The 13,850-nt window shown below is 40.3% G+C and overlaps 1 protein-coding gene across 1 annotated transcript in view; it reads left to right on the top strand.

The window, feature by feature from the left end:
- MYOM1 (myomesin 1) overlaps positions 1–6,116 on the top strand; it is a 70,215-nt gene extending 64,099 nt beyond the window's left edge. Inside the window, exons 36-37 of the mRNA XM_084279695.1 lie at positions 56–111; positions 5,124–6,116. Of these exons, the coding sequence (XP_084135821.1) occupies positions 56–111; positions 5,124–5,417 (350 nt within the window). The 3' untranslated portion in view covers positions 5,418–6,116. The remainder of the gene's footprint in view (positions 1–55; positions 112–5,123) is intronic.
- Positions 6,117–13,850: the final 7,734 nt, after the last annotated feature.

The following is a 13,850-nucleotide window of genomic DNA, read 5'->3' as shown; positions in this document are numbered from 1 at the left end:
CTGGGACAAGGTTGATTTTGAGACACTAAAGAAATTTACTCTTATTTATTTCCAGATCGTGCACGGGTACTTGGAGGTTTGCCCGATGTTGTCACCATCCAGGAGGGCAAGGTACAGTAAATTATCTGAAGCTTTACATAACCACCCAACAGCTTGAATGTCTTTCAGTGATGAGAAAATATTCACCTTTTTTTTTTTAAGATTCCATCTTCAAAATCTGGTACATTATTTATTCATCCCCTGCCTTCTGTACATAATTCAACAGTCTTGCACAGATGGGTTTATGTATTCAGGGCAGTGTCTTTTCTTAAGCATTAGATAAAAGTGAGATGACAATGTGAGTTGAGACTAAAACTCCTTATATAACCAGCTCTTTAAAAATTCATGCACAGGTTTCACAGATTTTTTTAATTATTTTTTTTTGGTAACAGGGTTATCAAGGAAACTTAATTCCTTTTCTACAAGAGAGCTAGTTGTTCTGTGTTTTTTGCAGTTAGCTTTCTTGCAATGGGGCAAGGTAGCCACACCTGCCAAGGCTGGCTTTTAAATGGTTCAAAAGTAGTAAACTACAACCACTCTATTCTCCTCCAGACAAAAGGAGGAAGTTATCTCTGTTCCATCAGGGTAAATGGCCAGGAAGTGAAAAGGAGTCGCTGATGTTACACTGGATTGAATTAGAAGGGTTTAGCCAAAAGATCATCATAAGGCACTCCCAGGAGGAACGTGGCCACATTGATGCTTGAGCACAGAACAGATGACCCATAAAGTCAGTTCTTAGTCTCACAGCCTTTTCCCAGCACGCTGCTTCTACAGGTTGCTGCTTAGTAGTACTGAGGCCATGAAGCACCTGTTCTTCTTCGCTTCCCACTGGTCTGTCACAAGCCAGTTCCTCTTTACAGCATGTAAAGCTGCATTGAAACAGGGCACCTGGATGTCACTGAAAACTGGGAAAGCAGTAGACCGGCTGGGTTGAAAGTATTTGACTATAAACTGAGTCAAAGTGCTAAGAATCAAAAATCTTGGTCTGAATCGCTTAACAATGTGAGGTACAACATAGCCAGCAGATAGTGGACTGCAGCCCTTCTGAGAAAATTAAGTATTCTTGGCATTACAAAATGAAATAATACTTGATTGAGCCCTTCACTGAAGGATTTAGCAGTTTGGTAAACGCTGAAGAAGTAAGAAGTACGCATATTGCAACTGTAGGTAGAAGACACAAAAAACCCAGACTGAATTCTGCAGATTCTCAGCTAATGCAGGTCCTCAGCTAATAACACTTGTACTTGGAGATGAGATTCTCACACTGCTTTGGCAGGGCTTAAATCTGGGTGGTTATTGTCTACTTTAAGCTTTCTGCCAAAAGAGAGTTGATACGAAGTCTGGTACGACCTTACTAAAGCAAAACATGTAGTGTTTATAAAAAGGGAGTTTGTAAAAGCGGAGTTGCAAAATCTTATCCAGACATACATTGTCCTTGACAGCAAGGACACCTGCAGTGTTTGAACAAGTGACTGAAAAACTCCCAGAACTCGAGACAGATATCCTTGACCTTATGTTTCTGGATTTGGTAGGCTATCTTTTTGAGAAACAGAGCAGGACAGAGAGTGGTCAGGTACAATGGTGCTTGTTTGGGTGGTGTTGGCTCATCTGTCTGTGGTTTGCCTATGTGCTGGAGCGCGGGGAAAGCAGCTCTCTGTTGTGTAATTCAAGCACGTTGCACAATCAGCAAGGATTTTGCAAAACAGCAAACGAGGTAGCGGAGGACTGGCGATTGCAAGCTTTGTTTCTGAATGCATGTGCAGCCACAACAGCAGAGTTATGTGAACAGATTGGTACCCCTAGCTCGAGCTTCCGAGCATATGCATAGCTCAAACTTAAACTTAACACCGTGACTGTGATGATATTTATTAGCTTTTTATATGTGCGCCGGAGGAGATGTGTGAGAACGAATGAGCCAGTGTTTACCCGGTGCTAATCAAACAGCCTTCCAGATGGCCTAAGGAGCTTCCACTGATAGACATAAATGCTCTTCAGCAGTGTGATAGAATCGGAAAAGGCAAAGTGTCAGGTCATATTAGGGAGGAATTTGACCTGGCAGAGAATACTAGCATAAGTTTTGTGTACAGCCAGCCAAATTAACCTAAGTGGCTGTTTTAATGAACGACTGTAAGTAAGTGGGTCTATTTTTAAAAGGAGATGCGTACAATTCTGACAGACAGGCACTTTTGGACCTAGAGGCAATACACTGCATCCTTCTGTCCACCATCTCCCCATTCTACCCTTGTGCCAGGGGTAGGTGCCCTCACAGGTAGGCTGGAAGAATGAAGCAAGTTCCCCCCTGACTGAGCTGCTTCAGTTCACTCACTGGCACCAAACCACCCATGAGTGTGAGCTTGTCATAACACACAAGAAGAGCAGTGATACCTGAAATGCATTGCCGCATTTCCCTCTGCCCCTTGTACCTCCCTACTCATGACAGTCTTCAGAGAAAGGCAAGAAAGGTGGTGGGGGACATGAAGGGTCTGGACTTGCATCTGCTGGTTGCCCTAAGTGCACATGCTTCAGTGTCCCAGGTCCAAACTTGTTAGTAGGAACTTTTGTGTGAACTACTGAGACCCAGCTCAAAGAGATGGGATTTACTCACCCAGTGTTTCTCAGCTAGATCAGATTCCCTGATAGATTTCGTTCACTCATCACAACACCTAGACAGGTTTCCAGTCCCCTGTCCCACCCCCTTGTCCCAGACAATCATCAGAGCCAAACAACTATTGGAAAATGGGGATTCTTTTGAAGGGGAGGGGTCCTTCTTTCCCCCATGAATACGGACATGTATTTTCAACCCAGATAAGGATTTCAGGTTGAATAAAGCATTCTTATTAGGGGTTTCCGTAAAGATATACGTGAGCAAAGACAATCTCTTGCCCAAAGGACAGAAAATCTGAAACAGATAAGTGAGGTCACAGTGGGCAATCACTGCTACTTGGCTTAAGCTCCATCTTCCAGAAAACCAAAGATCTCACCATCTACATAGTAAATTATAAAATATATCTCTGCACATTAGTATCTGGAAAAAATTATAAGAGTTGGGAACATGAAGAGGAGCACCATTGTCAAACAGGAGCTAGTGGTGCACGGTTAATGCAGCTATTTTAATGAATGATTGAGAAGAAAAGTGTCATCACTGCTGCGTTACTCTCTTTGAATTAAAGAGTACTGACATCACTTTAAACACCCAAGGGTAGAATGATGCAACTGATAGAGCTGTCTGGCCATGGACATCACTTCGTTAGCATCTTGAAGTGGCAGCTGGGGCCACTGGGTGTTGATCTCTTGTTTGCTAGAGTATGAGAAGGAATGAAAAACATACCAAGCATCAGAAGGGATCTGTATGCGATGTCTGGCTGAGACGGAGGGCCTGTTTGCATTGAGAGAGATAAGGAAGAGGGAGTAATATAAACCCTCTTGTTTTTCCCTTGTTTTTCAAAAAGATGGACTGATATGGCCATCAAGCCACATTCACACCAGTGGGCTACAAGAGAAGGCAGTCAAACAGCTTCAGGTGCTGCAGGAAATCGGATAGAAGCCATTTCCACCAGGCAGTAACCACCTCTCACTTGGAATCTGCCTTTCCTTTGGCACCCAGAATCATGTGTTGTTGAGGGAGGAAAGATTTCCCCTTCCCTTTTGTTTTATTTTGTTCCTCAGGTGATGTGAGATTTATTTCATTTTAATCTTGTTGTCAGAGATACAAAAATCTTTCATTTGTATAGAGGTATCAATTTCTTCTTTCTGCTCGTTTCAGCAGCCTTCTGGGTGTCTCTCTTCTGTCCCACCTTCCGCCATCACTCTACCATATAAGCAGCAGGGAGGTGAAGGGAGATAGCCTGTTATACAGATTTCTCATGTTAGATTTTTATCGTGACAGCCTATAGGGCCAACAATGTGAGTGCTTTCTGGCTGTCTTTATTTTTAATGTATTTTTACAAAAAGTCTTTAAAAAAAGAAAGAAATTTGATTCCAATCAAGTGGATGCTTGTCCATTCCTTTTGTATCGCTAATCCATTTCTAGTGAACCACTGAAGACCATTTTCTATGCAGTAAAATGTCCTTAATTTCCATGAAAAAAAAATCTACTTTGAATTACTTTTTTAATTTGGACTAATGTTTTATTTAATACTTAGATATAAATGGATTCCTTCCTCAATAAAGGTCCAGAGAGAGGCCCTGTACCACTGAAGTTTCACATGAACATTTCTCATTCTTGACTGTGTTCATTTTTGCGAATTATTTTAAGACTACCAGAGGGGGAAATCCTGTGTATGTATCAGTATCTCCCAAACATGAATTTTTCAGCTGACAGCAAAAAAAAAAAAAAGGAGACCTGAACATTGTGTTCACAACAGACTCACCAACCAGCCTACAGAAAGTATCTAGCCGCCAGTGATCTCTCCACCCACTGACTCCCTGACAATCAAGATAGTTCCTTCAGTCTGCTGGGGCTGAAATTCAGCCCTTAGAAATATTATTAACATCAAAGGGAAATACTTACCTGAAAACCGAAGAAGGGGTAAAGCCTGTATTGATTTCAGTCAAAACCAGTTTTATAGGAGTACTTAAAACAATCCAAGCCCATTGGAGGATATGTTGGGGCATAGTTTTAAAAGTTCCTAAATTAAGTGAAATATTCCAGGGACACTTTGTTCTTAGTTACATAAAAAGCCAGGCATGCTTTCTTTACTTCTGTGGTAAATATATAGAGAACAAATCCATCTGACAGCTCCCCAAGTTCTCAGTTCAGGTCTAACACACAAATACAGATAATACCTAATTTTATGTTAAACAATATGCAAGGAGAAATCTCTACTAACGATTATGAGAGCAGAGAAGAAGGTCCATAAAATATTGAAAGGTTTTAATGGAGCTTTTGAATTAACTGAGTTCCTTCTTCTCCTTTATGGTACAGAAGGCTGACAAAAATTATTGATTGCTGCTGATGATATGCATCCATTTACTAAAAGCAGGAAGCTAAATGGGGAGTGGAACATCTGGAGAGTCAGGCACCAAAAAAACACGGCAAGTGTTTACTGGCTCTTGCTTATAATCCTTTTGTACTTTTTCTACAGGCACTTAATTTGTCTTGCACCGTGTGGGGAGATCCTGCTCCAGAGGTGTCCTGGCTGAAGAATGAAAAATCGTTTGTATCAGATGCTAACTGCATCCTGAAATTTGAATCTGGGAAAAACGTCAGCTTTTCCATTTCCAATGTGTCCACGCTCGACTCCGGGAAATACAGCATCGTGGTGAAGAACAAGTATGGCACAGAGACCAGCGATGTCACTGTAAGTGTGTTCATACCTGAGGAAGAGAGACAGCCTGAGCAAGAGAAAAAGAAAGAAGATAAGAAAACGAAAGCGTGAATTTAAGACTAGGAAACAGAAGCATGGGGGAGATTTTGGATGATAGGCTGATATAATCTGTGTGTGTAAAAGGCTTTCGGCTCTAGCAGGCAGCCTTGAAGCTTTCCATTCACTTCACTTTTGCTCCTAATACACTTAATTGTGCCAGGGAAAACAGGGTCTTCCCTAAAGATTTTCTTACAGCCCCTAGCTGTAGCATCTTCTGCCATGCCAAATGCATGCTTGCCGTAGACACAGGTCTGCCATTTGACCCTCTTCCTGGAGCATTTGACCCTACAACAAAAAAAAAATAGAAAGGGTAAATAAGTACCATTTCAGTGGAGGCAACTGATGAGGTCGATGGAAAGATCAAAAATGATGGAGGCCTTTTTTCAGCAGCAGTTTAGATTTGTTCCAACTTTGGTAAAGTAGCATAGATGGAATGTGTTAGAGAATTAAGTTGTGGAGAAATTAGTGGGGTTTTTTGTCTACATTAAGGTCCCTCTGTATTGCTGTGTTTAATTAGAGGTGCCTTAATATGGGTGTCATGTACATCCATAAATACTGTTTAATATCCCCAATTGGGGTAAAAGTACTGTAACATAAGTGAAAATAAGGCTTAGGAGGCCAAAATACTAATGTGTGAGTGTGTGTGTCTGCCAAAATGTATGAACTCTCCTCTATGTTCACAAATAAACTGAATTCACTTCTTTCCTTCCACCGCAAGCTTGTTTCACTGTGTCTTGTTTTACTACTCACGGCTCTGGTAGTTGTGCACAGTATCTTAGTGCCTTACTGCTTTCACCATTGTAATTACCTCTAGCTTTCCTTTAGATCTCTGTTAATCTTCACTTTACTGCTTGTGACAAAACCCACGGTGGCATTTCTTCACGCCTTTCTGCCCAGACCTTCACTGCTTCACATCTCAACAAGGTTTTCTTGCAAATTCAGGCAAAGGAGCAGTCTCATGCGATTCAGTGGACCTGCTCGTGAATTTTGACTTAAGGGGGTTAGGTGTGGTTAGGTAAGTATTTTGTTAGACTGAGACCTCAGTTAATTTCATCCAAACTTAACTCCGGAGATCAGAAATAACATGTTTTGACCAGATCTTTTAAAGCTACAAACAGTATCTTCACCAGGACATAGAAAACGATGTGTGGGCTTTCCAGATAAAAATGTATCAGGCAAAAAAAACATATTTGTCCAGATCTTTGAACACACATATAGATGAAAAACTATGACAACTGTTTTACACTAACACTACTGATTATTATTAGCTGAGGAAGAGCAACAGAATGGACATATTTCTCCATCCTGCTGGGCATATGATATGTACATTTGATACAATATATACCACATAATATATATGAACAGAAGCAGTGATCGGCCCTGCTGCTAATGAGGAGAGCAATGTGCCAGGTTAATAATTCTTTTAATTACTAGTCTCACAACAGCACAGTTCACATAAAAATGTAAAGAACTAACGTATACATCTTCATTGTAAGCATGATCTGTGTGCACCTTTCACGTCCTTTCTCTCATCACTTTTAGCTACGGTGACTTGCAGAAGCAGTGCTGTTTCCCAGCACGGCCTTTCTGTGGGGGTGTAGAGTTGGCATTTCCGTGAGGATGCCACTACTAAGTGCTGTATAGTTAATGCTCTAAGCCCTTGCCCTCGGGGGTTTACTGTCAGCTGACGTCAAAGGCCAGGTGGAACCGTGGGGGAGTTCTCAGTGGCTCAGGTAACTATAGATCCAACACAGTTATCAGTGGTGAATGCGCGGACTTCTCTAATTGTTTATTTTTAAAGAGTGTTTTTAAAATCAGTTTCTATGCAGGGCTAATGTTTATGACCTTAAATATTTAAAAAAAAAATAAAATCCACATTTAAATCAGATTTCTGACCTACCAAAACATGTTAGCATGTGCTCAACTTTATGCCAGAGTAATACTGCTGGCTTCAAGGAACGCGTTGAAGTTTATGTAGTATAAATCTGGTTTTCTCCCAGAATAGAAAGGATTTTTAACATGAAAGTCTGTAAAACTAATGTGTTTTCAGCACTTCACATAACCAGTGTATGTGTTCACATAGCCTCATCTCCTAAACCAGCTAAAACTCAAATATCAAACCTGAGGACATTATTGTAGTTTTAAGTGTCTAGATTTATTATGTACAATAACAAATCAATATCTGTTATAAAAAAGTTCTCAGACTGTTCAGCCACAACAGCTGTGTGTCAAAGTGACATGGTTTCATTTTTAAATTTCAAAATATAATCACGAGAATATCTCCAATTTTACATAGAGCAAGGTTTCTCAGTTTAAACAACTAATGTCAAATTGATTTATAAGTTCGGTTGTTATGACATGAAAACAATGCAAGGGTGATAAGCAGGTCCCAGAACACACACCTTAAAAGCAATAGTGTGACATCTCTCTTCCATCTTCCAGAGTGCAAACGAGAGTATGACTTGCTCTTCACAACACCTGATAACCTATGTTTATTACTTGGCATTAGCACATTTTTAATCATGACTGCATTTTGGGCAGCAGTTTGTTTCCACTGCTTTATCTCCAAAAATCTGCCTGGCTCCTTTTGGCAGAACTGTGATGGAATATGGGTGGGGCATCTCACAGCTAACAGCCCAGCCTGGATTCTACTTCCCTCTGCTTCAGTAGATGTCTGCATCCCCAAAACTTATGAGTAATAGCTGCTTCTAAACATACTGCTCGGTTATGGTGGTTTCAAACAGAATTTGTGACGCATCTGCATTTCTCACTTGTGCACTTTTTGTTGCTGCTTTGCTTCAGGTGATTGTGATTTCTGTGTCAGGGCAGACTGACACAGTCCAAGGACATGATCAAAATAACGTAAGTGTATCTAAAAAGAAAAAAGGGATGATGGCAAGCAAGCGGAAGGAAGGGGAAAAGAAAGGTAAGAGCACTTTATGGTCTTCTACTCCAATGAAAGAGTTGTCAAATACTGTGCAGTTAACACTCTGTGCCAATCAATATTTATCGGGCCCCAAACAACCAAATTTGCAGTACGTAAGCCCTTAACAGACACCAGATGCACAGTATGAATTGCCAGGATGAACCTCAGCGAACGAGATTTAAATTGGCACTTGTAAATCACTGCTCTGCCGGGCTGCAGGTTCCCACCTTGGCTCACCTGGCTGATGGAAGTTTTTAAAGCCATAGTTCTACTCTCACATTTCTGAATGCAGAAGAAAGAGCTCCTAAGCCTGCATGTATGCACAGGCTGAACTGTTCTCCAAACTGAGAGCCGTTTCAGCAGCTAGACATTTGACCCTTACCAAAAGAAACAAAGGCCTTGCCAATAAGGGCCCCTAAATGCTGATGAGTTTCACAAAACCCTGCTCATAGAGCCACTGTTTGAGATCAGTCCATTACTTCTCTTAGTGTTGTGTTCATAATGAATGGCACACTTGGGGTTATAAGTGATCATTTTTCTGTCCGATTTAGAGAATGATTGAAAAAGGAAAAGCTCTGGTAATCCAGCATTCTTGTATATTACAGGCTTGTGGTATTCCTTTAGAAACTTACTATATCATTACTACTCGGAGGTTTATTCTTCACAATTAGAACTCCCTCACATAGAGCATTTTTGCTCCAAATGAGGCTTAAACGCCAACATTATCAGAACACGTTTTACATATTTTTGCCTAAGGTGTATCCATGTTACATCATTGCTGACAGAATGCTTCATACTCTTATTCCCTTCCCCTCTTTGCTCCTAAGGCAAGAACAAATATTTATCTGCATTTATCTCCTCTCTTGCCTTATTGATAGGGGTAGCACAGACATTTCTGGGCAGTCCTGTAAATGAGATGACTTATGTGAGAAACAATTGTTTACATCTGTAAATGTTTTGCAGGTTCTAGCCCTTAACCTTTTTAAGTAGAGATTCGTAAAGACTCGGGCTTTCTTTTGGCTCTGTGAAAAGTAGGAATGTTATTTGTGATTCTGAATCTCTTTATATGGTTATGGGAAGATGGAAAAGAACATGGTAAGGTCATAACCAATGTGAAAGCAAAATATTAATCTACATACCTCTGGTTGCTGAGCTGATTTACTATCTGTTGATAGTCAATCTAAGGGAATCTAAGGGACATTTTATTACTTCTCCTAAATCAGGTTTTGTTAAGCCACACGCAGAAGAAATTATTGCTACAGAAGAGACACCTGATCCAAATGAAATCCCACCAGTGGAAACAGAAAAGCATACAAAAAGTCACCAGCCAGCAGCAAAGACAACTGATGGAAAGGCAGCAGTAGCAGAAGTGGTTCCTCAGCCCACAGAAAGTGTGGATAAGCAGGGAAAGAAACCTCAGGGAAAAAAGCCTTGAGTAAAGCCCACTGTTACTTGAAGGAAGAATGTGATCTTGTTATGATCTGGATAAGAAGTTCAAGCTGAGATTTCATGGGTGGTAGACTCAGTAGCCATAATATTTTAACACAAATGTTTGTTAGTGTTTTTTAATAACATTTGTAATATTTCATAACTTCAAATGCGTTTGAAGAGATGGGCACTTATGTACTCAGTACCACATTAGTTGCACTGTGGTCATTTCTAAGTATCTTAATAACGATCCATGTACTGACAAGGTGATTTTAATTACCAAACAATGTCCATGATGAGCAGAATTTATTAGAGCGAATCCTGTCCAGAACTGACAGATTTACTACTCTGTAAAAGAATGTTGATGTCAGTTATGTGGCTCCATTGACATTTGTAGGCCACCACAGCTTGAGGCAGACCCTGCTTGCTTTCTCAGGGAGACCACACATACAGTCCGTGTGGGCTGTATTTTTCACCATGGCCAATTTGGTCACAGAGGAAGATCTCCAGAAACAGAACCATCTCCTCTGGGTGTAGGGGGGAGGCATAAATAGATTCTCTTTTAATCCAAATTTCTCATGCTTACCTGTTTCATCAGGTGGATCAGGATGACATCCATCCATTTCTTACCTCCAAGACTTAGGTGATCATTTTTCAGCCCTTTCCACCTCATTAATTCCTTCCTGGCCTTGGTGAGGTACTATGGATATGGCGTTAACCCATGAAGTATGAACTACCCCACATCCTCATTTCTCTCCACCTTTTTTTGCTACAGTAATCAAATTTCTCCTTCCAAGACCTGCTAAACCACTTTCCCTTCTTCCCCTCACTAGATGAGACCCCCTGGTTTCTTCTAAGAGAGTGTAGCTTCATGTTCTGTGTAACTGAGAGATAAAGAATCTCTGCTTTACGTCATTACTGTGCTCATTTACATTCACATTCATTACTGTGGTCATTCACGTGTTTATGTACTGAGGATATAAGAAAATATGACCTGGTTTTGTATGCTTAGATGCCTTGGAAGAAGCAGAGTTCCAGCTGAAAAACTAACCAGTATGAAAAAAGGTCAGAATTTATTTTGTTAATATGTAAGCTGAGTTCAACTCTTAAGTGACCGGAAATTATTTAATGTAAGAATAAAAATGAGATATTCTAATTGCCAGGAAAATATTTTTATTGATTTCAGCTCTTAGGAGGCTAAATCATGTTGCACTGACTTTTTATGGATGGATGATTGATGAAAGATTACTGAACTCTGCTAGTACTTCCAGGGTGTTAGAACTATGACTAATATGAAAATACTAAAAAGAAACCAAGAAATACCTGTTTCTAATCCATCCCTATAGGACTGTTAGCATGAGAAAACAGATCTTATTAGCATTTAAATATGTAACACACTGGTATCTCTGATGGAAAGAAATCCATTTCCTTCTAGTAGAATTCCATCAGGGGTTTATTCAAACCACTTTAAAACCAAAAGCAAGATTCCTGGTGGGTGAAATACTAGATAGGGTGCTCATATGGATGCACTGGGAGTAATCCCATTTCTGTAAACAAGGTCAAGGATTTAAATAGTTTGGATGGCCCACTCTGAGTGACAGAAAGATGTAGGTTGCAATGGAGAGAAAATTATGCAAATGAAAATATTGACCACTACACAAAAAAGTGGTGGGAGAAACAAAATACAGACTGAAGTACAACTAAGCCCATCCTACTAGATTTAGGTGGTGTTTGACACATGGAGCTTGATTCAGTTCAACATTACATCTTGTTCTGCACCTACACATTATAGAGCAAATCGGTAGACAATTGGAGAAGCCCAGCAGCACATGACACAAGCGTAGGTCCTGCACAGCACTGCAGTGAGGAGCATTTCCATGGCAGGAGGTTTTTAAATGAGAACCTTGACGTGTGTAGGTTCTCATGCAACTATTACAGGAAATGATAAATATCTATAGATGGGCAATTACATCACTCACCAGGGAGTTACAGAGCCCAGCCTTTCAAAATGTTACAGCAATGTTCACATGTTCAAGTGTTACAATGTTCACACAACTCAACTCCTCTTTGCGGTGGCAATTATTTCAACCTGCCTTACCTCTCTAAAAATCCATCGCCTCTTACGGCTCCTTTGGGTTGGGAGCCAATCTCCCACAAACACCAACAGCTGTGTCCAGGTTCTATACAGAACAGACCATACCACTGAGAGCCTGATCCAGTTCCTGCAAAGTGCCACAGGGGTCTTCTCATTAGTTTTAATAAAAAACAAGTCAGATCTCATAAAAATGTTCACAGAATCACAGAATGGTCAGGGTTGGGAGGGGCCTCTAAAGATCATCTAATCCAATCCCCCCACCAGAGCAGGATCACCTAGAGTAGGTCACACAAGAAAATGTCCAGGTGGGTTTTGAGTGTATCCAGAGAAGGAGACTCCACAAGGTCTCTGGGCAGCCTGTCCCAATGCTGTCACCCTCACAGTGAAAAGCTTTCTCCTTATGTACACATGGAACCACCTGTGCTGCAGTGTGCACCCATTGCCTCTTGTCCTATCATTGGACATCGCTGAGAAGTGCCTGGCTCCATACTACTGACACTCACCCTTCCCATATTTATAGACATTAATGAGGTCACCCCTCAATCTCCTCTTCTCCAGGCTAAAGAGATCCAGCTCCTCAGCCTTTCCTCATAAGGAAGGTGTTCCACTCCCTTGATCATCTTAGTGGCCCTGCGCTGAGCTCTTGCAAGTGGTTCCCTGAAATGGTCTAAAAATGTCCCAAGCCTTGCATTACTTTACCTCACTTGGAAGTCAACAGCAGACCTCTCTTTGGTATCACTGTAAGCAGAATCAGGGCTTAGCTTGTTGCTGAACAAACTATCAGTGTTTTCCTGATATTTCGATCGAAATCTACTGGAAATGCTTTTTACAAAAACTGAAACCATCATGCAGCAGTGTCTGAGGGTCGGGCTTTTTTGTTAAATATGGTCACATCAGTATTGTTCTACTGGAAACTATTTGCCACCTAGAAACATGGTGTTGTTATGAATGGTAAATGAAATACACAAATAAACATAGCACAGATTTAAAAATACTTTATTCTTTTTCATTTTGATTATTAAGCTGCAGTTGTTCAATAGAATTGTTGAGTACATTAAACTTATTATACTGAGTATATTAAAGTTTATTACATTACCATGTTTGAACAATTTACATTAATATTAGTTTACAATCTGAATGGATAATTTATATTTTGTTCTCCATAAATACAAAAAATTCTGTCAGCCTCTGTCCATTACACAATGATAGAATGTAAATGATTTCTGAAGCAACAGAGTCTCCTATCAAACACACAGAATCATCCGTCTACACTCAAAGACAGACACTGGTAGCAGTGCTTATCTGAAGTGCTACTTGTGGATAATATCTTCTTTCTCACCTACATATTACATCCTAGCAGCTATTACCCTGTATATTCAAATTTCTAACCCTATTATAAATTCATATGCTTGCGTATTAGCAGTGTGGAGAAGTGTTGCACTAAGATATATTTTCTAATCACCTTCCAAAATTGCAAAGGGTGATTTTTGAAGATGAAAGAATATTTGGAAAGTAAGTTTTGCCTTCCACCGTAGCAAAGGCATTGTGATTCCAGGTGTCCTTGTGTTCTTCTGATAATTAGTTCTGGATTTGGTAGCCAATTATTGAGGAGATGTATCTGCCTGCGGTCAAAGACTAACCCAAATTTGGTAACATGTAAACTCATAATCTTTGAAGCAGCTAGCTGCAAAATGAGATCATCCTTAAACTAGCATAGGGTGGATCTCTGCTCTGTATCCTTGAACAGCAACTATAAGGTGAATGCATGAACACTACTCCATTTAAACAGCACTTACACTGACCAGATGTCTGAAACAAATCTTTCCACGCGAGTCTTCTGGTGCTGTTAAAAGGACAGTAAGTTTTAAGATGTTTAAAATGTTGGCCAGGGAAAAGAGAAACAAAAGCTATAAGGAGAGAAATGTTTTGTTTATATAAAACAGCTTAAGCATTATAAAACCTGCACTGTTCCACAAGGGCTTCTGGAGAGGAAGGC

The sequence above is a fragment of the Gallinula chloropus genome (assembly GCF_964237585.1).
Source record: "Gallinula chloropus genome assembly, chromosome: 2".
In the NCBI taxonomy this organism is placed as follows: Eukaryota; Metazoa; Chordata; class Aves; order Gruiformes; family Rallidae; genus Gallinula; species Gallinula chloropus.
Note: the sequence above shows the minus strand (reverse complement) of the source record. Positions and strands in the feature narration are given on the sequence as shown.